The sequence below is a fragment of the Neovison vison genome, chromosome 7, assembly GCF_020171115.1.
Source record: "Neovison vison isolate M4711 chromosome 7, ASM_NN_V1, whole genome shotgun sequence".
Lineage (NCBI taxonomy): Eukaryota > Metazoa > Chordata > Mammalia > Carnivora > Mustelidae > Neogale > Neogale vison.
The window spans coordinates 59,455,860-59,482,846 of NC_058097.1; the positions used below are offsets into that span (position 1 = coordinate 59,455,860).

A 26,987-nucleotide genomic window follows, 5' to 3' on the forward strand; every position below is an offset into this window, starting at 1 on the left:
CGTGTGTCCTTCTCCCTGACTCGGGACACTTCTCAGTGATGGTACAGCAGCTGCAAAGACTCCGTCTGCCCTGCAGCTGTTCTGGCCGCTCAGAGGCCAGGGAGGTTTCATCAGGGGGGACACAAAGGGGCTGGCACCTGGGGCTTGAGCCCCGGGACCCCTACTTTTCTGTGAGCAGAGCAGTGCTGGGGGCTCACCTGCCACTTTGCCCAGCCCATCTTTGTTCACTCACGTTGACCCAAATGAGGTTTGTGGGTGCACCGTGCTTTGGTCACAGTGACACAAACGCAGGTGGCCAAAATGGGGATTTCCTGGAAGGAGTCGGGAGGGACTCACATCCTGGAAGTGAGAGCCCAATGACCAAACCTCAGAGGGGCCAGGGGATGCTGGGGACACCTGTGCTCAGTCCTCACCTCTCATCTCTCAGAGGAGGACATTTTCTCCTCCTGCAAACTGGCTTCCTCCACAGGGTGCAGAAGAAGCAAAGCTTCTCCATCCCAGAGAGAAAACTCCCAAGGAAGGGCACGGATTGGCCTGGCTCGGGTCAGATAGTCGCTGTCTGCTTCCTTCTCAACAGGCGCGCTCCATTCTCTCTCTCCCTCTCTCCCCTCCTGCACCATCTTATTCAGTCCCATGGCTTTCAATTCCATCTAGGCGCTGAGGCGTCCCTGAAGGGGAGCACGGCCATTGTGTTCACTGCCTCACATCTGGAAACCCCGCACTAGTTAGGGTAGAGGAACCTTCCAGAAGAAAGAAACTCATGTGATTTAGTCTGTAATAAATACTGTGACTGGGGGGTTTATGAACATCAGAAATGTATTGCTCATAGTTCTGGAGGCTGGGAAGTCCAAGATCAAGGTGCCAGCACCATCACCTTCCGGTGGAGGCCCTTTCCTGGCTCAGAGTTGGCCTCTCCCTGCACCCTCACTGGTGGAAAGGCTAGAGATTTCTCTGGAGTCCCTTTTATAAGGAAATCAATCCTGTTCATGAGGGCTCCGTCCTTGTGACCTAATCACCTCCCAAAGGTCCCCATCTCTTAATATCCTAATATTGATATGTGGTATCACTTTGGGGGGTTATATCTCACCACGAGTTCTGAGGGACATAAACATTCAGACCACCAATATACATTATATATCAGTGATATGCATTATCATGGCATGTCATATTATTCACTTTCTTACTTAGAAGATTTTTAAGTGTGATAAAATAGAGCATAAATTTTACTGTTTTTTTAATAGATAAAGGGTATTTTTTCTTAAGATTTTATTTATTTACTTGATAGACAGAGATCACAAGTAGGCAGAGAGGCAGGAAGAGAGAGAGGAGGAAGCAGGCTCCCCTCTGAGTAGAGAGCCCGATGCGGGGCTTGATCCCAGGACCCTGGGATCATGACCTGAGCCGAAGGCAGAGGCCTTAACCCACTGAGCCACCCAGGCGCCCCAAAATTTACTGTTTTAACCACCTTTTAGTTCACATTGTTGTGCAATCATCACAATCTGTCTCCAGAAGTCTTTGCATCTTGCAAAACTCAATCTCCAGACTTGTGAAACCCTCCCTCCCCACCTTGCTCCAAGACCCTGGAAATCACCCCTCTCCTTGCTTCTCTATGAACTTGACTCCTCTAGGCACCTCGTGGAATCATATAGCCTTTGTCTTTCTGTCTTCTTTCACTTTGCATCACACCCTCAAGGTTCAAGCAGACTGCACTGTGTGTCGCAGTTTCCTTCCTTTTTAAGGCTGGATAACATATGAACCACATTTTCTTATGCCTCAACAGCCACTTGTTTCCATCTTTTGCGATTCATGCTGCTATAAACATGCATGTACAAATTAGATGCTTATTTCTTGATGATGTAACAATGTTGGGTGAGCATTGAGCACTGGGAGAGATGGTTGTGAAGGGACCCCATCTTTTCTGGGCTCTACCATGCCCTAGGACCTGGGTATTTTCTGTATCCAGGGAAGAAGGCATGGAGCAAGCATGCTTGTTTTTCAGAGCCGAGTCTTGGAAATGGTCTGTGTCCCTCTGCTCCCATCTTAGTGACAAGTATGATCATGAGGCCACACTCAGATGCCAAGACTGGTACCTGCAGTCCCTGGAAGGGAACTGGCTCTATACTTTGGAAGGGAAGGGCAGGTTTCTCTGACCACTCACCCATTGCTACTTCATCCCCGTCCTATGCTTTGGACATATCCTGTTATTGGTTGGGAAGTCTTTTTTTTTCTTTTTTAAAAAGATTTTATTTATTTATTTGACAGAGAGAGTGAGCACAGGCAGATAGAGTGACAGGCAGAGGCAGAGGGAGAAGCAGGCTCCCTGCTGAGCAAGGAGCCCAATGTGGGACTCCGATCCCAGGAGGCTGGGATCATGACCTGAGCCGAAGGCAGCTGCTTAACCAACTGAGCCACCCAGGTGTCCCAGTTGGGCAGTCTTAAGAGAGACTCAGAAGTATCGATGGTTTCAATCAGACAGAAGGTCGTTTTGCTCATGGAGGCACAGAACCCGTTTTTCACTACTCCAACAAGTGTCTGTCTGGAACCTCCTAGCTTACTACTCCACCATCCTCAACACACTTCTGTCCAAGATAGCTGCTCCAGGTCTCACCAGTCTGGCCAACTGGGAGGGTGGAAAGGGGAGCGGGAGGAAGCTGTGCCCCCCGCTTGGCCCTCATCCGGCCACTGCAGACACACACTGAATGATCTGCGTCAGAGGACACAGATGTGTCTCAGCTCTCATGATGTAAATAATAATAATAAAATAAATAAATAAATAAAATAATAGTAATTAGTTTTTAAAAATTTACTTTTGTGGTACTTCTGAAGATGAGACACAGGCATATCTGACCTTTTATGTATACATTTAATACAGTATTTTTTTTCTGAAGGGATGTTATTAGATCAACAATGCACACCTTACTATTGATGCAGACTGAGACGTGACCCAGACAGTGGACAGAGCAGAAGTAACGACACTAGTCTTACTGATCACTACCATTTTCACCAAGACTTGGCTATGAGGCAGGTCCTGGGCTGAGCACACTTGCACAGATTATTTCACTAAACTGAGTCTGTGAGAGGTGTCATTCAACAAGGGATTTGGACATCCCCATCCTCCTGACTCCCAAGCTTGGTGACTGTTTCTTTTAATTTCGTTATTTATATTTATTTGTTATTGGTGACTGTTTCTATGAGGACGATCATAAAAGGGTTACAGTAACCCTGGTAAGTCATCATTAAGTGAGAGCCAGAGGGGCTTAGCCTATGAGGACACAGTGGTGTAAACAGTTATATTAAAGTAGCGACTTTGTGTGAGGACCCCGAAATGAGAGCCAATAGTCAGTGGGGGGTTCCTAAGTGCTGGCCTCCCATTAGGGAAGCAGGCGAGGCCCCCGCCGCTGGGGCCAGTGGTCTACTAAGGGAGGCGGTATGTGTAAGCACGTCTGGAGCCCAGGCTTTGCATTCCGGGGCGTGTGGCTTTCGGCAGGTGCCTGAGCTCGGTGTCCCCTGTTATCTGCAAAGTGGGAACAGGTTATTAATGGGACCTAAAGCATGCAAAGCCCTCGCAGGCGCCCAATGTGAAAAAGGAGGGCACTGAGGCCAAGAGACGGGCAAGGCTTGCTCTGGCCCTGGAGCTCTGGCAGCTCCAGGGGTGGCTCCGAGCCCCGGGGAACTTCCCAGACGAAACCAGAGCCCAGCTCCCGTCTCCGACCCAGAGGAAAGGGGACCGGGGAAGGAAGGGGCTGGCCGCTCGGAGTGGCAGGCGGCAGGTGCAGGAAGCGAGGGCACTTGTGGGGCTTGCCTCGGGGCCAGCAGGATCCCCGTCCTAGAAGTTCAGCCCGGGACCGGGCAGGGCTCGTCAGGGCTGTGCCCCGGAGCTGTCCCTGCGAGCGGACGCCGCACCCGCCACGAACCCCGGCACGGAAGGGGTTACGATGATAGAGACGACCGGAGGACCCGGGGTGGCATGAGCGTCCCTCGACGCCACTCTCCCCCACACCTTTCCGTCCCAGGCTCGCGCGGGGCGCCGACCGCGCAGGCGCGAGCGGCGAGCGCCGGGGTGGGGGTGGGGGGCACCTCCCGAGACACCCGGAAGTCTCCGCCTAACGGGCCGGGCTCGCGCCTCCTGTCCTGAAAGGGGGCGGGGCCCGGAGCCCCTCGGCGCGCGGCCCCATAGAGCGGGGACGGAGGACCCTTGTCCTAGACCGTCCGGAAGTGGCTCCCAGGGGCGCCCGCTCCGCACCATAGAGCTGAGGGGGGCGGCGGCTAGGGGGTCTCCGGGCTCGCCTTCCTAGAGCGGCGAGGACGGGGTGGAGGCCGGCGGGGGGGGTGGGAAAGGAGGGGGAGCAGCGCGGGCGGAAGCGGCCGGGAAGGTCACTTCCGGCCTGGGCGCCCGTCCCCCTGACCCCAGGGTCTGAGTCGCCGCTGCCGCCGCTGCCACCATCCGCGAGGGAGGAGCGAGGAGGAGTGCGGCGCGGCGGCCCCGGGACCGAGGAGGTGAGGGGAGGGCGCGGAGGCAGGGGGGGTTGTGAACCCGGGGACGGGGTGGGCGCGCGCCTCTGGGAGCCCCACTGCGGGCGGGGGGCGGGCGGGGAGGCGGGCTGGCGAGCGCGACTGGGCGGGAGAGTGCGCGTGCGCGTGCTGGGGGGGCGTGAGTGGGCGCGCGGCCGGTGACGCGGGCGGGCGAGGGCGCGCCAGGCGGAGCCGCGGGGAGCGCGCGTGCGCGCCGGGGCCGCGCCGGGGAGGGAGCGCGCCTGCGCAGCGCCGGGGATCGGGCCGGGGGCTCGGGGGTGGGGACGCCGCAGCCTCCCCGGCAGGTCGTGGCCGGAAGTGGTGGTGATTCCCGGGGGAAGTTGAGGCCCCGGTGGGGGAAGGGGACGCGCGGGCCGGGCAGGCCTGACCGGAAACGGCGGTCCGGGGGGCGCGTCTGGGTCCCCGACTTGTTCCCCTTCCTTTGCCGCTCCTTCTCGCTTCCCGAGAAGCCCGGGTTCCGCTGCCGCCGCGGGCGGGCTGCGTGCGGCCTTTGATCCGCCGGTGATAACGGCTTGGGTCCCCGCGGGAGGCTCATTCATTCGCCCCGGCGCGGGCGGCAGGCAGGAAGCGCGTGCGCCGGAGGGAAATGACTGGGCCAAGGTCAGGCACCGCGTGGCCCGCTGGACCGGGGCGGACGGGGGTCGGGCCCCAAGGCCACCCCGAGGGCTCCCGGGCGCCCAGCTGTGCTGCTTGATCCCCCCCACCACTCCCAAACCCGACCTCAAGGGGGGACACCCCAGTTCGTGGAGACGGGGGTTGGGCAGCCACAGGATGGTGGCGTCCCACGACGTAAAAGTGACCCAGAGGCTCTCCCAGTGCCCGGCCCCATGCTGGGCACCGGGACAGGGTCAAGAACAAGGTCCCGGAGCGGACGGGCAGAGACGGGGACCTGGACACGGAGTACCCCCTCCCCCAGAGCAATTGTGGGAAGGTCTCCCGGCAGAGCCAGAGCCCCGTCCAGAGGCGTTCAGGAAGAGGTCACTTGGTGTGTGGCTGCCTGCTGCCTGGCTGTATTGGGCAGTGCTGAGGACACAGTTGGGAGTCAGCCGGCCTCTGCTCTGGGGAAGCACGGTCGCTGTTGATCCCCGCTTATCCCCTAAGACGTAAGCCTCTTGGGCTAAATGCAGGTGGCATCCATCTGCCTGCTTTTGCTGCTGTTCCCTGTGGTCCTGCCTCAGCCCTGAGAGCATTGGGATCAGATCCCCACGTTGTTATCTCTTGTCTTAGCTTTTCGCCTGGAAGTTTTCCAGCTCTAACCCCCACCCGCACACCCACTGAGCTGAGGATTGGGAGAACCCCAAGGGCTTATCAGCATGCCTGACCCATGAGCAACCGTGTGGCCTTAGAAGTGCTGGGGTCAGACAGAACCGAGTTCAGATCCCAGCTCCATACCTGGTGCTTTGTGACCTCACAGCATAAATGACTCTCACATCTCAGTTTCTGCCTGGATGAAGAGGAATGGTGGTAGTAGCTTTGACTTGGTAGGGAAGTTGTTAATGCATGTCCCCTCCAGAGAGCTGAAAGTTATGTGAGAAAGGCTTTGGAGCCAAGCATTCCTAGTAGGCCAGGCCTTGCCTCCTGTCTCTTCCAGCATGGTGACCATGGACCTGTCACTTTCCTCTTTCCCCATTCCCTGTGGTGGAGAGCACAGTCCAGCATTTTCTGGATAAGGCTGGTCCTGTGCTGGGTCCATGGGCACAGTGGTCCTGGCACAGCGCTCTACTATGGGGTGGGAGAGAAGGGTCCCTCGGTGCACGTTTCTTGAGGATCCCCTGTGCCAGACCCAGAGCTGGGTGACACTGGGTGGCAGTTCCTATCCTGCAGCAGCTTGGAGGCCTGTCGGGGACACACATACAGAGGACCAGGGAGATGGCTGGGGGATTTCCCAGAACATCCCTTCCGGGAACTGTAGGTGCCCAGAGGGAAGCTTGTCCCTGTGGGAGGTGGTGTATCTTGTGTCTTGAAAGACAGGGAGGGATTGGCTAAGAGGACCCTGGGGCTTGGGGGAAGGTGATGGTGAGCTCTGGACTCGCCACTCTGGCCCGTGGCTGCAGTGAGGGCAACAGTAGTCAGTGCTGGGGACACAGCTCCCCGGGCACCTGTGCTCAGACACATGTCAGCCTCCAGACCTTGCTTGCTTGTCCTTCATGCTGCCCAAAGCCTCACGTGTACTGGGGCCTCCGGGAGCCAGCTGCGGCTTTGGCCTCTTGGTGACAGATTAAATTTAACAGCACTTGCTTCCTGAGCACCTGGCAGGCGCCTGGTCCTGTGTCTGGTCCTCACTGTCCCAAGCTCTCTGAGGTCTTGGGATGGGGTTGGTTGCCCCCAGTTCAGGGGCATGGGATGGAGCCCCGGGCCCCATGGTTGCACTGGGAGCACTGGGCTGTACACGATTCCAGAGCTCCGCCCTTCAGGGTAATGACACGGACTCTGATGACTTCTTTCTTTCAGCCACCGCTGGGGTCTGGGGGAGACGGAGGCTATCCTCAAGGCCTTTTCAGTGTCCCATCATCGGGTAGCGGGGAGTGCGTTGTCATGAAGGGTCATTGGCTGGTTCAGGGCACCCTAAGCTCCAGCCTTTCATTTCGGGGATGACTCACGCTGGTGGCATCAGTGGCTTTGTTGTAGTAGCATGGAGAGCTGTGGCCTCACGACCATCGAGCAGCCAGCCACAGGAGCCTGGATGGGTGGCCAGGGGCTCTGAGCTGCTCCCGCTGGCCACCTGGGGCCACAGGCCACGACTGTAATGATGGTGATTAAGGGAGCCAGTGCCAGGATCCTGAGGGTGAGGAGGAAAGGAACAATGACCTTGGCGGCTGGCCGACCTGGCTGGAGTCTGGCGCCTCTACTTGGTGGCTGCCTCTGTGAACTTGTGTGAACCCCAGCTTTAACAGTTTCTTGTCAGGGGTTGCCAGGCACATCCTGGGCACCTAGCTTCTGGCTGAGGGCTCCACACACGTTACCTCTGATCTGGATGCGGGGCCAGGAGGGTCAGGAGGCACAGAGGCCAGAGCACCTTGTCCAAGGTCACATGGCTGCGGGGTGGCAGGGCTGAGTTGGCAGCCTGCCCGGAGAGCTTGTTCTCTCCTCTCTGACGGTGGTTATGGGCTCGGGACTGTAAACCCATTGCAGTGGGTATGAGGGTCTGACATGTAGTCGTGCTTTGAAAAGAGAGGACACTTGAGCTGAGGGAAGGGAGAAGTCTGGGAAGGTTTTCTGGGGGAGGTGCTACTTTCACTGGAGAGAATGGGCAAAGTGGAAGGATGTAACCCCCCCCCAAGAATGGGGGTCCGGCATGATAGAGGGGTGACAGACAGAATGTGGCCTATAGGTGTGGTTCCATCCTTTTTTCCTCCTAGAGAATATTTTTGTTTGTTTAAGCAGTTTTCAGTTACTTGTCCAGACTAAGGAATGAGGAGCATTGGCAGACGTCTCTGAAGACCTGGATGCTGGGTGTTCCTGGACGGTGGCAGGTGGCCTCCGGGCTCCTGCCACACCTGCTGGCATAACCGTGCAGGGAGGCTCTAGGAATTCTCGATACTGGTTTATCTTGGAGATAGCGGGGAATGGGGGCCAGGGCCTCTGGAGTTTGCCGCCTGCCTGCACCCCCGGGAGGGCCACAGAGGGTTGGAGGTGGGGCCGGCTGGTGCTCCTGAGGATATGGGGACAACGGCAAGGGTGAGGCCTGTGTGGCTGGGTGGGAGGCCGATGGGAGAGAGCAAGCCATGAGTTAGGCTTACCGTGAGGCAGCCGGTCAGTGAAAAGAGGAAGAAAGTGGGGTTGGGGGGCAAGGGAGCAGGATCAGAAGGGACTGCTTTGGTCAGCTCTTTCGGTGTGCTGGGAAACCCGAATGAGGTGCAGATTGCGTTCTGGGGAAGTACGGCCTACCAGCCGACTCTGGGAAGATGGAAGAAGTCTGAGCAGACTGTCATTGTAGAGGAAATGGGGAAAGTTGACAGAGGCCCCCGTCTGCCCCCCCCAAAAAAGACTTATGGTTCTGATGGTGTTTCTGACTTGCTCTCAGTATTGGAAGAACAGGTGGGAGCCTGGCAGCATCAGCTATGTGTGTGGGAGGTGGCCTGGGTGGGAGGTAGAGGAGGGAACGGATGGGTATTTGGGCCTGGGGCGAAGGTGAAGCCACCCACAGAAAAGGGAAGTGGGTGGGAGCTGGAGAGGAGAGCGTAGGGGTCTGCCTGCACCGCCATTGGGGCTGTGGAGTGTCACCACCCAGGCTGAAGAGGGGTGTGCGGTCTGAGTGGCCCCCAGCCAGTCAAGGACGCCAGGGCCAGCCAGGCTGCTTCCCCTCAGTGAGTCGCGTGGGCTGGGCGGATGGTTCCAGGTGGCGGTGTGGGCTGGGAAGGAAGGAAACTCAGTCCTGGGATGCGGAGCGGGGTGGGGGCGGGGGTGGCCCTTGGGAGGGGAGAGGACTCGGGGCAGCTTGAGGATTGGCTGCAGGTGGGAGGTGGGCACTGGGGCTGGGGGACTGGGTTTGGATTTGGGCAGGTGCAGCAGGGGGTTCAGGTGGGGCAGGGATGTGAACCCCAGCAGCTCATGGAGGCATGAATCTCCTAGCACATGACCCCCTCTTGGGAGTAGGTGCCCCCATCCCCACAAAACACTGTCATCCCAGAGGGAGACTGTACTCACTCCCCTTTCCCTGCCCTCCAGAGTCACTCATCTCTATCCTGTCTCTGCGGGTTTGCTGTTTTTCGTGCGTGACACGGTCTCTGTGTCTGGCCCCTCACACGGTGAGATGTATTCAGGGCTTGTGCTGTGCGGCATGTCAGTGCGTCACCCCCGTGTGACGGAACAGCGTTCTCTCCAGTGGTCGGGGTTCACCTGCTGTTGGGCGGTTGTGTCGTCTCCAGGTTTTGGCGATCGTGATTTATGCCTCTGAACGCGTGTGTGTGGATTTCTGCGTGAGCGTGTTTCTGTTTGTCTTGGGTTTGTGGCCATGAGTAGAGCTGCTGGACCCTGTGGTCCTTCTGTGCTCCACCCTCTGGCCCCCCATTTCACATCCCTGCCAGCAATGCCGGGGGTTCCAGTTTCTCCACAGCCTTGCTAGCACTGGGTGTTTTTTGTTTTCCTGGGACCTCCTGTGGTTGAGGTCCGTTTCTCTGTCGGCGGAGGAAGTCGAGCCTCTTGTTAGCGCCTATCAGCTCTTCATGTTCTGTTCTGAGAAGTGTCTGTGCAGAGCCTGCGCCCATCTTTACCTGGGCTGTTTGAATTGAGTGACTTAAGAGGATGAGTAGTCTGTGATGTGGGGGGCGGACTTGAAAGGGGCATTGGAAGGGGGTGGGCATGGGGAGGCAGGGGAGGGTGGACGGGGAAGGGAGAGAGTGCTGGACTCTGCCCCCTGCCAGCACAGGGGTTAAAGAGCCACTGGATTTGGTGACCAAGAGGCTGACCAAGAGGCTCGGAGATGGGTGGGAGGTAGGAGGAGGTAGAAGTCGCAGCTCAGCTCTGAGGGAGAGGGGAAGGGGAGGACGGGGTGGGGGTGGAGGATGGGGGTGTGTGTGTCCCAGGAAAGGGAAGGGAAGGGAAGGGCCTGGGGCATAGGTGCTGGAGGGGCCCTTGCTCTGCAGGTGTTGTAGGAACGTCTGGTTGCTGGCACGGGGGAGGGGAGGCGGGGAGATTGGCAGCGGAAGAAAGAGAGGGGCTAATTGGTGGGCTGGCATCCAGAGGAGGTGGGCGGGATCTAATAACAACAATAATAACAATAATTTGTCTCAAGCTTAATAGCCGCCGGCCTCTGTCAGCCCCTGTGTTAATTGGATCGCTCAAAGGCCTGGCTGGGGTGGGCTGGGGTGGTTTGGGGGAGGCCCTCCATCTTGGGGAGTGGAGGTCGGAGCTGGGCAAAGTCACAGAGAGTGGGGCAGAAACTGGGGAGCTGGGAGGAAAGATGGGCAAGGCAGGGGTTCCGAAGGTGTCAGATTGCATAGTCAGTCTTCATCCAGAGCAGGCTGGGGGCCTCCTAGTCACCAGACACGGTCATGCCCCAGTGCTTCTCTCCGTGTACAGTGCTGTGGAGGGGAGGAGGCTGGAGCCCTTCCCCCATGACCCTGAGATCCTGGTATGGGACCCACAGGCCCAGGGTCAGCCCACCGGCCTCAGCAGCTTTTTGAGTGATGAATGACTGAGTGGGAGAGGAAGGGAACTGGGTAAGGTGTAGTGAACACCTTTCCCAACTTTTCAGTAGGACCCCTGGTTAGTCCCTGGCTCGGGCGCTGTCCTGACCCTCTCCTGGCCCCCGGGGGGTACTTGCTGGGTCTTGTGGGGAGCAGTGGGGAAGCCCCTGGGGCGTGCTCCCTTGTCCCATCACACTTTGTGCACAAAACACAGATGCAAGGTAACCTTACTGGGATTTCTAGATGGGGACCCCGAGCTCCAGCCACCTCAGACGGGCGTCCCTCCTGTGGTCCCCGCAGCCACCTGGCCTGCCTTCTGCCCCTCTCTCCCTCCTGTTGGAGGCACAGCACGTCCAGGCCTTTCCTGTTTGGCCTGGGATGTGTCCCCTAACGTCTTGGCAGCCCTTATTTGCTTGCGTCAGGGTCAGCAAACATTTTCTGTAATGGGCCGGAAGGTAAACATTTGGGGCCTTATAGGCCAAGGGGCAAAACGGAGGACCTCGTGTAGCTACTTAGCCATCTTCTAAAGCGGGACTGTGTAAACACTCAGGGAAAGCCTGTCCTGGCAGGGGCAGCTCACAGGCAGCTTACAGCCCTCTGGGCTCCAGCGTGTCCCCCAGAGAGGGGAGGGGAGACTTTCCTCTGCCTCTTAGGGTTTCTGGCCAGGACTGACTGAAACAGATTAGCAGGACAAAAACCCATGGATTGTATTTCCACAGACATGGGACCCACAGACGTGCTTCTGCACGGGGTTGGGGGGGCCGGGGGCTGGAGGCTGTGGGGAAGAGACCACGGCCCCTGGCCCACAGGCAGAGAAAAGGTCTGTGTGTCCGGGCTCCTTTCTCTGGAGTCTGGAGGGAAGGACAGGGAGGTCCCTGTGCTGGGTGGCTTCCATCTCCTAGTTTCAGGAAGAAGGGCGGCTTGTTCTGGGTGAATGTCCCCGGTGGAGATCAGTCCCTGCCCCGCAATCCTGCAGTGGGGCGGGGGTGGGGGGTGGCGGGCAGCAGGGAGACAGGGAGGGGACGGAGCGAAGGCTGAGGCCTTGTCACTGCAGGAAGCGGGCCTGAGGTGGAGACTCGGGTCTGGGAAGTCCCTGCTTTCAGTGACTTAAGTGCTGCTCCTTCAGAGGAAGCACGGGGCACCCACTGGGCAAGCGAGTCTGCATACACGCAGGGGGGCAGAGGGGCAGAGGGGCAGGCAGCCCAGCCCACTGCCTCAGCCCTGCCGGCCTACAGTCCTGTGAGTGCTCACTGTGTTTTTCATTTTAACCTTGTTTTTCTTTTTTTAATTTTTAATTTTTATTTTTTTAAATTTTTATTTATTTATTTATTTTTAAATATTTTATTTATTTATTTGCAGAGAGAAATCACAAGTAGACGGAGAGGCAGGCAGAGAGAGAGAGAGGGAAGCAGGCTCCCTGCTGAGCAGAGAGCCCAATGCGGGACTTGATCCCACGACCCTGAGATCATGACCTGAGCCGAAGGCAGCGGCTTAACCCACTGAGCCACCCAGGCGCCCCTTCTTTTTTTTTTTTTTTTTTAAGGCTTTATTTATTGGTGGGTGGGACATGAGGTGGGACCGGGCAGAGGGAGAAGCAGCCCAATGTGGGGCTCGATCTTAGGACCCTGAGATTGTGACCTGAGCTAAAGTCAGACACTTAATGACTGAGCTGCCCAGTCGCCCCTTGTTTTCCTCAAAGATGTAGCTGGCTCTGTCATGTGGTCCGTGAATGGGGGTGTTTCGTCTAACAAGTAGAGAGGTGCTCCTTTCTTATCTCATTTTCACTGTGGCCTTGTAATTAGACAGCCCCATATAATTTTTTAAAGTCTGTTTACTTTTTTCTTCTAAAGATTTTTATTTATTCCTGAGAGAGAGAGAGAGAGAGAGAGAGAGGGAAGCAGAGGGAGAAGCAGGCTCCCCGCCAAGCAGGGAGCCTAATGCGGGACTCGATCCCAGGACTCTGGGATCATGACCTGAGTTGAAGGCAGATGCTTAACTGCCTGAGCCACCCAGGAACCCTAAAGTCTGTTTACTTTTTAATTGAGATCTAATTTGCATGTTGTGCAGTCCTCCCTTTTCGCGCGTACAAGTTAGTGATTTCTGATGCATTCACGGTGTTGTGCAACTGTCATCACCATCTGGCTCCTGGGTTATTCTCATTGCTCTGACCGAAATAGCTGACCCATTACAGAGGGTCCCGCCCCACTCCCACCCCCAGCACCCAGCTGCCCCCGGCTCTGTCCTGGATTGCTGTGGAATCCTCTCTCCGTGGCCCTTGGAGACTGGCTTCCCCCACCCCCATGGTGTTTGCATGGGAATAGCACTGCCGGGAATGTGGGCGGCCGGACACGGGGTTTACGTCTCAGGTGTGCACCTGGGAGTGGAGTTGCCGGCTCCCAAAGTGGGTCTGTTTGTTGCGGGAGGAGCTGTCAGACCGCTGCCCCAACCTGCACACCCAGGGGCTGTGTGCAGGGGTTTGTGCGGCCTCGCTGTCACGGTCACCCTGTGTGACCCAACGGCCAGGCAGTGGCATCCCCGCGTTGCCCCCTCCACACCCAGTGATTTTCCTGTCGCGATGCACAGCCCTCCGGCCTTCCTGAAAAGAGCTGTCTTGTCTTTTCCCTTATTATAGAAGTGATCACTCGTTCTGAAGAATTACAAAGTTGAGATGAACTTGAGAAGCAAAGAGGGACAAGCACTCTTGCTGCTGGCAGCAGACGGCTGGCAGCCGCTGCTCCCGAGACTCTGGCATCTGTGGGATTTTTCTTGGGCTTTCTCCCACATGGTACTGACGGGTTCTCTCCAGTTTTTCCCTGCTCTAAATCTGGCTGTGAGGAACTATTTTTTGTCTGCAAGAAGCATTTTCTGAGGTCTGGGTTTCCCCTCAGATCAGCTTCTGGAGCAGGGGGTTGCCTGGTCAGGGGCCCCCAGCGCCCGCGTGCAGCTCCACAGCTGTGTGGCGACTGTCCTGTGGCTCCGAGCCCGGCGCTGTGCCAGCGCATCCTAGCTGCCCTCTGTCGCTGCTGCCGCCATCCAGATGCTGCTTGCTGCTGCTGCCGGCAACCTCCAGCTCCCGGGGCCCTACGTCAGTGAGCCCCAGTGTCCTCGTCTGTGAAGCACGGGTATAATGACACCGACCTCAGAGGGGTCTGCACATTTCACCCACTCCTCAGTGCTCTGTGTGACCTCGGAAGCCCTGCAAGAGAGCCCTCCCACCCCTGTGTCTCTAGCCTCTCCTCAGGGCCTTTGCACGTGCCGTCCCTGCATCCCTCCTCCCGGCTCCTCCTGCAGGGCTGCTCCTGCGGCTCCTCCTCCTGGGAGACCTCCTTCAACCTCCTGGTGCAGTGGCCCATCCCTCCCCTCAGTGCACATCTTCATGGAACTTCACTGGGTGAAATCGCCTTTCATGTTCAGATCCTTGTTCCTCACTGGCAGGGCCCTCTTATGTGGCTGGGCCGTGGCCTGTTCACCAGGACATTGTCCAGTGTCGGAGCAACGCCTGGCCCATGGGGAGACCCTGCACCTCCGGGGTGGGAGTGATGGGGACGGGGGCGGAAAGACGCCAGCGCCCGCAGAACTGCTGATGCTCCCGCCTTCTCTCCCATGAGGCCGACGGTAAGATCCCGTCTGACGAGGGCCCTGCATGGAGGGGGGCCTGTGGTCCTCGGGCAGCTGTCCCGTGTCACGGTGGGCGCTGTGATTCTGCGTGGAGCCAGAACCTGAGCAGGGCGCCCCCTGTGTGTGTTTCCTCGCCGACCTGGCCCGACCGCGTGATGGCTCCCTATCGTCAGTGGCAGGGCCGGCGGTGAAGAGGCCTGGCCCTTGCCTGCGAGTTCTGACCAGGGACCCCTTGCCGGCCTCCTGCCAGGCACCTGCCTTCTGTCCACATTTCAGCAGCGCCTCCGAGGCAGCCACTTGCCAGCCCCTGCTCAGGGTCCCCCAGCCTGGCTCCTGGCCCCCGAGATGGGTTTGCCTTTGTCTTCGCCTGTGTCCTGTGCTCTTCTCAATCCTTGTTGACGGTTGGCTGGGTTTCAGGACGGCAGAGCAGTTGGGACCAAGGAGTCTGCAGTGGCACCGTTGGCGTCCTGTCCCTGCTCAGCGATGGACTCACTGTGACCTTAAGTCCTCTGCTGTGATGTGGGGAAGGGGGTTGTTGACAGCACGGCAGTGCAGGGTGGCACAGAGCTGGGGCCAGTGGCCGGAAAATGGGACCCCGGCGTCCAGGTTTGGCTTGTGGGAGACACGTGGGATGCCGCTGTGTGAGTGAGCACTCATCTGGCGAGGACCTGGCCTGGACAGCCCGGGTTCACGGTTCTCCACAGGCTGTCTGCTTCCAGGTCTCAGCCACTTGTGGCTCAGCTTCCTCCTCTGCGTGCTGGGCGGCAGGGTGGCCCTCTCAGAGGGCTCGGGTAGGACCGAATGTGGTAATGGCATCTAACCCACATAGAACTGGGCCCGGACCTGGGAGATGCCTGTGAGTGTCTATGAACTGGACAGGTGGCTTCTCAGAGCTTCTCTCAGAGATCAGCGGAGGTTACTGAGGGGACAGGCTTGCGCCCGCTGTTAGTGGAATGGGTTCCTTTTGGTGCCTGGATGGTGGTGAGCCCCCTGTCAGTGGGGGATTCAAGAGAAGTGGGTCTGGCATAGTGTGCTGGGGGCAGATGGTTGCTATTGGCGGGTGCTCGTGCGCAGCCGCTCCCCTGCGGAGAGGTCCCTGTGTGTTGGGGGGCGGGGTTTGCCCTGAGCTGCAGGCACTCAGCTTTGGGGACCAGGTTCCCGTCCATGGTGTGTGGGATGCCGTGTGACCTCTGAGCAGAAGTCCCGCCCGCCTGCAGGCTTCCTGCCAGGGAGTGGCGCCACAGCAAGGGACGAGTACCCCGGTGCCAGGCCTGCTGCAGTGCAGGACTGGCGAGACCACCTGGGGCTGGGGGCCTGCCTTGGTCTCCGGGTGCTGCCTGCCAGCTCCTCGCCCAGCAGAGGGGCCTAGGTTGTCTGCCCTGGGAATCAGGCCCTGCCACATGGCGTCATTGCCTCTGGCGGTGGTGAGCGGTGAGAACCTGACCCTCGAGGCCAGTAAAGAAGGAGGGGAGCGATTTCTCCTCGGCAAGGCCCGCTGTGTGTGGTGGGCAGTGGAGAGAGAAGACACGTCCACATGGTACGTGCACTCAGACTTCTCCAGCGGCTTTGCTTCTCAGCCCTGAGGTGGAACAGCCCAGATGCCGTCCGCATCGGCTGGTGGACAGACAACATGGAATGTGGTCCATCCATACAGTGGAGTCTCGTCCAGCCGTGAAAAGGACATTTGGACAAGTCCTGCGAACGTTACACTGAGTGAGAGAAGGCGCAGGACACCCAGTGATATGGCATCCCATTTACCAAAACCTCCAGATCCGGCAAATCCTCAGAGACAGAGGCTGCCACTCCCTCCCCCAAGGTCAGCATTGTCTGGCCGCCCCTCTGAGTATAGATGCCCAGAGGCTCGCACCTTCCAACAGGACCCCCATACAGTCTTTCTGGGAGACCTAAGCGCATGAACCCCTAGAGCAGTCAAGTGCCCATGTCGGCCTCGCCATTCCGGGGGCGACGGGCAGGGACGGGCTCCGGGGCTAGAGCCGCATCTGTGCGTCGTCTTGTTTCAACCTCAGGCGCGTGAGACGTGTCGGCATGTTGGTGGTGGTCTGGTTGCAGGGCGGTGGCAGGGAGGGAGGCTGAGGCAGGGAGCTGGTCTCCCCAGGCTCCAGCTTGCGGATGGTGGAGCCAGGACACATGCTTGGCTGGGTGGCTGCAGCGCCAGGCTTCCTCCTCCCCCAGATGGTGCGTGGCCTTGGGCTGGTCCCCTGCGCAGGGGGGAGATGAGGGCCGTTTTTCCATTGTCCCTCAGGTACCAGCTGCATGTGCTGTCTGCCTGCCCGGGCCGAGCTGGGTGCTTGTAGCTCGAGTGCAGATTGGAGCTGACGTGGCACCTGCTTTCCTACTCTGGCGTCCTCTGATTTCTGCCCTTCCGTCTCCTCCCATTCTTCCAGGGACCCAGACATGGAGCTGCGGGAAGAGGCCTGGTCTCCGGGGCCGCTGGATTCCGAGGACCAGCAGATGGCCAGTCACGAGAACCCAGGTGAGGTGGCCTTGGGCAGTTCTCAGTGCCCCTCCTGGACCCCAGCTTCCTTCTCCCCCTGCTCCCGTGGCTCAGGAGTGATGCCTTCTTCCTCCAGAGGGTCACAGGCGCCCTTGGGGGCCGCTTCTCTTTTTCTGCCCGTCCTCTCCACCCTCGTGGCCCAGCCTCCTTGCTCCCTGGTGTCCTGGCCCCTCTACCCTGTTTGCAGGTCTCTCAAGCGAGAAGCTGTAGACGGAGGGTGGGCATTGTGGGGCTGGGGTGACAGGACCACAGAGGAGGGCGTGATGTGTGCCAGTTTGGGGGGAAAAGCTGAGTATCTGGGTTTTTAGGGGAAATCTTCCACTTTTTCAATATCGGTATCTTGTTGTGTTTAATAAAGCATTATTTGGGTTGAATAAAACTCACCTCTGAGCACTCGGGGCCTGGGGTTTGCTTGCTGAGACTCTGCTTTCTGGTTTCCAGGGGTTTTCCTGTAGGGCATCTGAGAAATAAAGCATGGGCTTGGCTTTCATGCTGCTGTCAGTGTGTTTTCGTGCTGGCCGTTATGCCAGCGTGGCGTCAGCAGGTGTGTTTTTTACACAGAGGCCAGAGGGGAGAGATTTTTGGCTTTGCAGAGCCCGTGCCCCTTGCAGCGGGAAGGCAGCCAGTACAGAAGTGAGTGGATGCAGCCACGTGCTGGTAGGACTTTACATTCACAACGGGCACTGGGTCTTGGCCCCGGTGCCAGCTCCCACAGTCATCTGCGACATGGGCCACAGGGCCTGGGCCGTGGTTGGGGGTAGGGTTTTTAAAACCTCTGGGCCTCCCTCCACGGGTTATCATAAGATCACCCAGAGGAGCATAAAGAGAAGCTCCCTGTAGGCAGGTTCTGGTGGCCTTGGTTATCGAGGAAGAAACAGAGTCGGGGTCTCCGTGCTCACTTTGACCCAGCAGTCCTCCGTGGGGCGGACCATGCCTGTCCTTCCTCGCTGTGCCTGTCTGGGCCTGCTTCTCCTGCCTCCCCTGACACATGTCCTTGGCCTTCTAGCCCTTTCAGAATTACTTTAAAAGCCCGCGTGTTACGGGGCATTGGAGCTCAGGCACATGACTCTGCTTGCACTCAGCTTCAGGGTTACCAATGTCCTGGCCAGTCTCATTTCTCCATTTGTGCCCTTTTCTCCCCCCGGAGATTTTAAAGAACATCCCAGATCCTGTCTTTGCACCCATAGGTCCTCGAGCAGGTGCGGGCTCTTTAAGAGCAAACATGAAACCACAGCTCCAAGTGCTTACTTCACCCAGCGAAACACCCAGTCTGAGTCACAACCCCAGTTTTCTCCAAACTTCTGCCATGGAGTAAGTCAGGTTTAATCCTCCGATTAGCTTGTGCTCCTTAAGAGACCTGCACAACGTCTGGTGGGTTCTCTGTCCCCCCCCCCCCCCCGTGCGGCCATCTGAAGCCTGTTCTCCCCCACGGGAACCTGTCGGCTGCCCCGCTCCAGCGTGCCCTGCTGCAGGGCCGGCCACCGTGACCCCCGTGCTTAGTTCCTGGGCCTTGAGCCTGGATGCTTTTAAGTGGCTGTGCGTCCCATGGTTGTGGGCCTGCCCTGGGGAGTCCTGCCCACCTGGGTCTGGGGCCTCTTGTGGGGTGACCGGGCCAGACTCCTGCCCTGAGACCCTGGCCTGACGCCCGTGGTGGGTCTGGCTTACAGGATGGGGCAGAGCTGGGAGAAGGCGGTGGGGAGGGTTCCTCCCCTGCCCAGGTCTGAAGGGGGCAGGTGGAAGGTGCTGTTAGAGCCCTGAGTTGAAGCCTCATGGCCTGGCCAACCCTGGGAGCTCCCTGGGCCCTTCTGATCTGACTTCTGGCCTGTTGAGGATCCACTACATATACATTCTGGATGTGGCCACGGAGCCCTCCCAGTCCCAGCTGCCACTGCCACCACCACCTGGCACCTGGATTGCCACCCTGCGATGGCCTCCAACCAGTCTGTGCGTCTACCCTTGTCTGCAGCCCCCAGCCTGAGCTTTTTTTTTTTTTTTTTTTTAAGATTTTATTTATTTGACAGACAAAGATCACAAGTGGGCAGAGAGGCAGAGAGAGAGAGAGAGGAGGAAGCAGGCTCCCCACAGAGAGAGCCCAATGTGGGGCTCGATCCCAGGACCCTGGGATCATGACCTGAGGCGAAGGCAGAGGCCTTAACCCACTGAGCCACCCAGGCGCCCCCTCAGCCTGAGCTTCTTGAGGTGGCGCGGTGTCCTGGCTTGCCGGGAGTGATCCCACACCCTGAGTTGCTCACCTTGCCTGGAGTCCTCAGGGTGGAGGCAAGCTGTTCCCTGTGTCCTTGCTTTTGCAGGGGAGGGGCTGGGGACAGTGTGCCTGAGGCCGAGGTCCCTGCCCTGTGGGGCCCACAGGCTGGGGATGGTTACTGAAGGGACTGCCATGGAAACTGCCTCGCCAGAGGGCTCATCTCGTTGGGGGCAGGGAGGCTTCGCCTAGGAAGGGGCTGCCCGCTGCAGGAGGTGCGGGCCCCTGGCTGGATGGAGTTGCGGGGGACTGTGGGGCCAAAGCCCTGGGGGCAGACTGAGCATGGCCTCTCTTCCCAGCAGCCCTGTGTGGGTCTGGCTGGCCGCGTCGGGGACACATGGCGGAGGAGGTGGCTTCACGGTCGGTATGCCTGCCGTATCCCAGCTCAGCCTTGTGCTTGGGATTTTCCAGTAAGGAAGAGGGACTGAGCATTGTCACCCCAGGGAGAACGGCATTCCTTGGGAGCTCAGGAGCCCCGAGCCCCAAGCCAGCGTGTCTCGGTCTGCAGGCGGCTGGCCCCTCAGTAGCTGGGGGTAGTTGTGGGCCTGAGGCCCCTTCCCTAGGGAATGCTTGGCCTCAGGGCCCCTTGGATGCGGGGCGGGGGGGTGGGGGGGGGGAGGTGGGCTTGGCAGGCCCCAGAAGGCCTGTTGTCCGAAGGTCGTTTCAGCTCACTCTGTCCCCGCAAGTCGGAGCCTCTCCACCTGGTGTCTTCCTGCCTCAGGTGCCTTGGGTGACTCCCCCCCGCCACCGTGACAAGGAGGCATCTTGAGACATGTGGCAGAGGGGCGCCCACGGCCTATCTTCCGACTGTCGTCAAGGCCTGAGTCATTCTGCACGTGCCCTCTGCCTAGCCCCATGTGTGTTCACGTGCGGTGGCAGCAAGTCTGGGATCAGTCCTCCCCGTCGGCCGCCCGGTGCTGTGTTCGTGTCTCCTGCCACCATGTTCTGTGTGGGTTGCCACTGGCCTGCTCCTCCCTGAGCTGACCCCTGCTGCTGGGCTGTGACCCCATTGGAAGCCTGCAGCTGCGTGGGGGCAGACACCCGGTCACCTAGGTGGTGCCTCTCCCGCCGCTCCGTGCACATGAGACTGAAAAGAGCCCAGGGGTCTCCTTTCCATAACATGTACCTGCCCAGGGCATTTGTGAAACCCCAAGAATTTTCTCATTTTCAATCCCTGGATTTGGGTGTTTTGGGGAGTGGTGTGTGGACTGAGCTGACGTGGACACTGTTGTTCACTCTGGCTGCTGCTTTAGAAGCACGGCCTGTCCATCCCGCACTCCTCTCCAGCTGCTGGCTTAGCCAGCCAGAGTGCTGGAGTGGAGAGGCCGGGCCACCTGCCCAGAGTGGGGGGTAGGGGGGACTGGACAGCTGGGGTGGGGGCAGCTGGTGGGGCGGACAGCGGGCGTCTGCTGCACTATCCCCCGGGGAGGGCAGCCCTTCCTCACCTGCTGCCTGGGGCCCCTTTGACGGCCCCAGGTGCGGGTGGTCAGAGGCCTGGGGCCGTGTGGCGCTGGGGTGGGAGAGCCATGCAGACCTGTCCTGGGGGTTTGGCTGCAGGTATTCGGAATGGGCAGCAGTCCAAAATGACTGCGTAAATAGAAATGACACCATGATTCTGAGGCAGGAGCTTCCCCCAACACGGAAGAAGTGCGCTGGTGTCCTGGCAGTCCCGTAGTGGGGGACAGGGTTCTGACCTCCCTCTGCTGAGTTCTGGCTCTCACGGTCGCAGGCGCCTTAGAGTCATTCCGGAGGGCTCACTGGGAATGCTCTGTCCAGCCCAGGATGATGGCAGCCCTTAAAACCCCCAAACCTCCCCAGAAAAACCACGTGGCAGAACCCAGATCCCTTGGGCCACGTTGATGACAGCACACCTTAGGTATGTGGGTGCCTTTGTGACCCCAAAATACAGTTGGTTGGGGACAGACCAATGGCCACAGGCCTGCCTGGTGTTGGCACTGTGCTGGAGGGAAGGAAGCAAGGAAGAGCCCCAGGTAGCCCTCCATCCGGGACTCCCTGGAAAGCTTGGGAGGTGATCCCCCTGAGGCCAGCAGCTGAGATTGGACGTGTTCTGTCCAGACTGGGAGCAGGGCCCCAGGAAGGTCTGGGGCTGGCATGACCTGGGGCCCACCCGTGGGCTCTGCTGCCAGTCAGGGAGAACGTTCTGCCCACAGCAGGACCCACTCAGCAAAACCTTCCGGGAGGGAACTCAAGACCAAGTGGGACCCTGTCTTTGACCAAAGAGGGGAAGGAAGGAGGAGGTACAGAGGAAAATGGGGACTGCAGAGCCAGGAACCTGCAGCAGTGTCCCATACTGTCAGCTACGACGTGAGAACATCAGAGGAGGGAGCTTGGAGAACCTCGCCCCTTGGGAGTTGGGGAACCTTGTCCCCCCAGAGTAGGGGAACCTCACCGCTTGGGAGTCGGGTAACCCTTCCACACAGAAACAACAGGAACAAACTGAGCTTAACACAAGTGCTCCCAACCCCGGAGCTGTCAGAATAAAAGAGAAAAGGAACAGGTAACATCTCCCCAGATAGGGGGTCAGTTGGAGACACACCGCTGGGTCAGAGAGGTGAGAGCCCATGGGAGAAGCGCATACTCGAACAGCTCAGAAGCAAGGGTGCGGGGCTCAGCGGAAAACAGGAGCAGAGTTGTTTCAGAAGGCGTCTGATTCCTTCAGAAAACTGAAGGAGAAAACTCAAGAGGGAATTCAAAGAACATACTCCCTGAGAAAAGTTGGAGGTAAAAAGGAGGGATGTTTAAAAATCAAAAAGAAATGAAGAAAGGTTAAAATGGAGTTAAAAAAAAAAAAGTCAGAACCCCAGCGTGTGGATGGGGAGGTCCTTGCAGAAATCCAAAGTAAAGAAAGAGTAAAAAGTGAACACTACAAGCCAATGGACCTTTCTGAATTTTAAAAGTTAGGTCTTGAAAGAGCAAATCACACATCCCAAGAACGTCACCAAACGAACAAGCTGTGTTCTGTCCGAGTCACTGGATGGTGAGGAAAGAAGGAAATCTTGGGGGCATCTAGGGGCAGGGCTTTATGCCAGAAGACAGTGGGGCCACATTTCTGATTCCCAGGAGAAGGAAAGGCGAGCCAGGGGTCTCATCAAAACTGACCTACAGGTTGGAAGGGCACAGCAAGATCTCAGTCTGCAGCGTCCTGGGCCCTTCCAAGGGATCTTAGCAGGTGAGCCGAGAATTGCTGCTGGCTGGAGAGGCAGGCAGTGAGTGGGGTTGGGTCTCAGGAGAGCTGTGGGAGGTTTGCTAGGTCAGGAGTAGCTCACACAAAGCTGTGTTTTTGTTTTCAAGAAATTGTCATCAGTGGTATTAGGGTGGTTATCTCAGCGCTACCTTGGGGTCAGCAAATGAATAATTACAGGCTATTCGCATTCTCTTCTCCCTTTTGAAGGGGGATGCAGACATCACAGCGAAAAGACTCAAGAAAAACCTGTAGGTCCAGATTTGTCTGGGAAGAAGTGTCAGTGTGAATGAACTCAGCGGAATTTTTCTGTAAGAAAAAAAAAAAAAGCAGTGACCGCTCCCAGCTTTGAGTCTGGAAGTACTTTTGCATCAGATGAAACAGGGCCTCCTGGAGAAACAGTGATTGCTGGTGCAGACAGGACATGGGGATGCGCCAGGAGTGTCCCACGGGGCTGGGGAGCAGGGAAGCTGCCAGGGCCCACCGGGGTCCTGCCCAAAGGAAGCCGCGCTTCTTGGAGACCCCCCCCCCCCCGCCCAATCCGTGTAAATGCAGGCGTTCTTCCCGATGCTCAGAAAAGGGAGGCTGGAGAATGATAGAGAACCAGTTCATTAGCTCGGAAACTGGACCCCATGGTGAAGCGAGCGTGGACACTGCCATGGCCACGTGCAGCTGACCTTGGGGACGGGGAGCCTGTGTGGGAAGCCTTCAGCTGCCCCTGCCACCTAGCAGCTCCGGGCCATTAGTGCCGATCGCCACTGAACGAGGCATTGGGGCTGTTGTATGGCCCTGGAGCAAGGGCAGGGTCTTGCCTTTGGGCCAGCTGCTCTCTGGCAGCAGGGAGGGGGTCTGAGGCACCCCCTGAACCCCATGCAGTGGGCAGAAGTGGGGGGACTGGAGCCAGGCTTTCCAGGTTGATTTTGTGCTGTAAAGACCTGAGCTCTGTGGTGCCGCCCTTACCGGATGTAGACACTTTGAAGCTGGTGAGGTAGTGCCCACCTCGGCACATCGTGGCGCCTCTTTGCATGGGTGTGTGTTACCCCGGGTCCGTGTGTGAATGCTCTGGGCCCAACCTGTGCCTGGTGTGTGACTGGCTGCCAAGAGGAGCCCAGGGTCTGGGAGGGAGGGAGCGGGGAAGCAGTGTTTCTGATGCATGCTTGGAAGGGAAGCTGTGGGCGCACTCGTGGAGGAGTCCCGGCTGAGGCCCGGGCCCCACTTGCCGGATTGGGGAGCGAGAGCCCTTGCTGCAAGTGCACGGGGGTCAGTCTCTGAGCTGTGAGATCCGGCTTTCACTTTCCCTGGGACATGGCTCAAAGCCATGTGTGGTGCAGACGTTGGACAGGATTTGAGTCCTCACCACACAGCCGGCCAGACCAGGGCCCCAGGCTCCTCTGTCGACTGCATGGGTCAGACAGGGGCTCTGGTATGTGGGGGCCACATTGCCAGGTGCCAGGGCAGGCAGGATCTCGTGCTAGCCTGTGATCCCATGAACCAGCCCTGTTCCTCCTTCCTCTTCGCCTGCACCAGGATAGTCTTCCTGGAGCCCAGGTGTGATGCCCTCACTCCCGGGCTTGCCTTTGCTCCTGGGCCAGGGTGTGGGCGCCCTCCCCCTGCCAGTGGCTCTCTCCCTGGACTCTCCTTGTCCCTGCCTGGCACTTTGGGCTTCAGGTATCATTGTCTAGGCTTCTATCCTTGTTGAATCCCTGTGGACAGTTTATTTCCCAGCCACTTCTGGAGTCGCTGCAGTGTTCCACGCCTTGTTCCCGGTGTGGGGGAGGCAGCTGGGAAGGAAAAGTCTTGAGGGTGGATAATGGAAGACATGAATGTGCAGTGAAATGCCGGGGAGCGAGCCATGCTCTGAGGAAAATAGGGTGGGCGAGGGGGTGGAGAGACGGGACATCTGCTGAGAGCCAGGTTTGTGCAGTGGGTTTCGAGGTGACCCGGCCTAGCTGCCCTCCTGTACCACAGGGCACCCCGAGAAGGCGCACAGGTGAGCGAGCTGCGAGGCTTTGCGCATGCTCTGCGGCAGGTGGCACAGCCGGCAGAAGCCCCGGCCGTCGCTCCCGACCCTCGCTCTCCACCCTCGCTCCCCGATGGGCCCTGTATCGAGCCGGGGCTTCTCTGACTCCCCTCCCACCCTCTTGCCTTATAGTGGACATCCTCATCATGGATGACGATGACGTCCCCAGCTGGCCCCCGACCAAGCTGTCCCCGCCCCAGTCCGCGCCCCCGGCCGGCCCCCCGCCCCGGCCGCGGCCGCCGGCGCCCTACATCTGTAATGAGTGCGGCAAGAGCTTCAGCCACTGGTCCAAGCTGACGCGGCACCAGCGCACGCACACGGGCGAGCGGCCCAACGCCTGCGCCGACTGCGGCAAGACCTTCTCGCAGAGCTCGCACCTGGTGCAGCACCGGCGCATCCACACGGGCGAGAAGCCATACGCCTGCTCCGAGTGCGGCAAGCGCTTCAGCTGGAGCTCCAACCTCATGCAGCACCAGCGCATCCATACGGGCGAGAAGCCCTACGCCTGCCCCGACTGCGGCCGCAGCTTCACGCAGAGCAAGAGCCTGGCCAAGCATCGGCGCTCGCACAGCGGCCTCAAGCCCTTCGTGTGCCCGCGCTGCGGCCGCGGCTTCAGCCAGCCCAAGAGCCTGGCGCGCCACCTGCGGCTGCACCCCGAGCTGTCGGGCCCCGGCGTGGCGGCCAAGGTGCTGGCGGCCAGCGTGCGCCGGGCCAAGGCGCCTGAGGAGGCTGCGGCGGCGGACGGCGAGATCGCCATCCCGGTGGGCGACGGCGAGGGCATCATCGTGGTGGGCGCGCCGGGCGAGGGGGCCGCGGCGGCCGCAGCCATGGCGGGCGCGGGGGCCAAGGCGCCGGGGCCCCGCTCGCGGCGCGCCCCGGCCCCCAAGCCGTATGTGTGCGTGGAGTGCGGGAAGGGCTTCGGGCACGGGGCGGGGCTTATGGCCCACCAGCGCGCCCAGCACGGGGATGGGCTCGGGGCGGCGGGGGGCGAGGAGCCCGCGCACATCTGCGTGGAGTGCGGCGAAGGCTTCGTGCAGGGCGCAGCGCTGCGCAGACACAAGAAGGTGCACGCCGTGGGCGCGCCGTCGGTCTGCAGCCGCTGCGGACAGAGCTACTACCGGGCGGGCGGGGAGGACGGCGACGACGACGACGAGGACGCTGCTGGCGGGCGCTGCAGCGAGTGCCGTGGCGGGGAGGGCCGGTAGGGGTGGAGGCCCGGGGGGGCAGGGCCCCTCGGGCTTGGCGGGGACGCTGGCGCAGGACCCAGAGACCAGAGAGAGGCGGACAGAGGGGCGCCACCGGCGGCGGGGTCTCCTCTCCCTGTCTCCGCCCCTGCGGTCCGCGTGGAGCCACGGGCGGCCCGGGGTGCTAGGGCCCTCCCGCCCCCGCCCTGCACCGTGCCCCGGCCTGGCCCGCCCTTCTGGTTCTTTGCGAGCCCGGGAGGGACCGTGCGTGAGAACTGGAGACGGAGGGACGGAGCCCGCCACTGGACGACCGGTGCCCGCCCCTCTTTCCCTTGCCCGGCCGCCCCCGGGCGCTTGTGAGGAGCCTTCCAGGTCAGAAGGGCCACGCACGGGGAAGGGAAAGAGGGTCCTTTTCCCTTTAGAGTTTTCTTTTAATCACACCCGCCTCCTGACTGCATCCTGCCGTATTTTGATTCTGCCCTGCGGGTCCTGTTGTTTTTCTTGGCCCTTGTCTTTCCTCCCCTCCCCGGGTTTGGGCCGGGAGGAGTGCTGGAGCGGGACTAGCCCCTGTTCCCCGCGTCCCCGCGGAGCTGGGGTCCGGTCTGTTCCCTGGTCTGGACATGGCGGCAGGAGGGGTGCGGGGCAATAAATGGCACTATCCGATTGTCCCTGCTCTGCGTGGTTCTTGAGTTGGGAGGGAGAAGGGCGAGAGTGGGAATGGAGGCCCTGTAGGCTGGTGGGCGGGTGGAGAGCAGCAGGCTGGGCAGCTGCAGAGTTGGTTCCCTCCAGGGAACAAACTGGGGTGCAGACTGGGCTGTCCTCCTGAAGAGTGACCTGACCTCATCACCTGCAGTGGGCCGTGGGCTTTCCAGATGGGAGCTCATCAGTCTGGGGAGGAACTGGGCCTGCCCACTGCAGCTTACGGGAGGACCCCACGGCCTTAGTGGAGGTTAGGCTGTGGCAGGTAGCTTTTCTCTACAGGCAGATGTGCCCATGCTCCTGACAGTGGCTTCCTCCCCCCGCACCCGAAGCCCCTTCCTGCATCCAGCTGCTTGGAAAACGTGGTCTTCCCCTGCTCACGTCTGGTAAAGTGTGTGTGTATTGGGGGGGGCAGTCACAGTGTCACATCTCACTGCTCCGAGGGCTGGAACCGTCCCTGGCCAGGCCACTACTCTGCAGGGACAGAGCTATACTGTGGAGGAGGAAGAGGGACTTTGTTTTGTTGTTGTTGTAGTTTGTTTGAGTTTCTTAATTTTTTAAATTTCTTTTCAGTGTACCAGAATCCATTGTTTAGGGAGTATAGCTCAGGGGTAGAGCATTTGCCTGCAGAATTCATTGTTTATACACCACACCCAGTGCTCCTTGCAATCCGTGCCCCCCTTAATACCCACCACCAGGCTCACCCAACTTCCCACCCCCCGCCCCTCCAAAACCCTCAGATTGTTTCTCAGAGTCCACAGTCTCTCATGGTTCATCTCCCCCTCCGATTTCCCCCCCTTCTCCGGAAGAGGGACTTTGGTGGGTAGT

The 26,987-nt window shown here is 59.3% G+C and overlaps 1 protein-coding gene across 4 annotated transcripts; it reads left to right on the top strand.

The window, feature by feature from the left end:
- The first annotated feature begins 4,358 nt into the window (after positions 1-4,358).
- ZNF787 (zinc finger protein 787) lies at positions 4,359-26,128 on the top strand. Of its 4 annotated transcripts, none has more exons than XM_044257542.1 (3): positions 4,359-4,497; positions 16,685-16,773; positions 24,409-26,128. In XM_044257542.1, the coding sequence occupies exons 2-3, from the start codon at positions 16,695-16,697 to the stop codon at positions 25,479-25,481; spliced, it is 1,152 nt and encodes a 383-aa protein (XP_044113477.1). In that variant the 5' UTR covers positions 4,359-4,497; positions 16,685-16,694; the 3' UTR covers positions 25,482-26,128. The 4 variants fall into 4 exon arrangements, with proteins under 4 accessions (XP_044113477.1, XP_044113476.1, XP_044113475.1 ...); XM_044257541.1 differs by lacking the exon at positions 4,359-4,497 and adding an exon at positions 5,014-5,133; XM_044257540.1 differs by lacking the exon at positions 4,359-4,497 and adding an exon at positions 14,379-16,095.
- Positions 26,129-26,987: the final 859 nt, after the last annotated feature.

Excerpts from the sequence above, each read along its gene's own strand:
- ZNF787 (XM_044257540.1), top strand. The coding sequence starts at position 15,878 with ATGCCGTCCGCATCGGCTGGTGGACAGACAACATGGAATGTGGTCCAT. Across the intron at positions 16,096-16,684 it reads CTGCCACTCCCTCCCCCAAG|GGACCCAGACATGGAGCTGC; the intron begins GTCAGCATTGTC and ends CCATTCTTCCAG. Across the intron at positions 16,774-24,408 it reads GGCCAGTCACGAGAACCCAG|TGGACATCCTCATCATGGAT; the intron begins GTGAGGTGGCCT and ends CTTGCCTTATAG.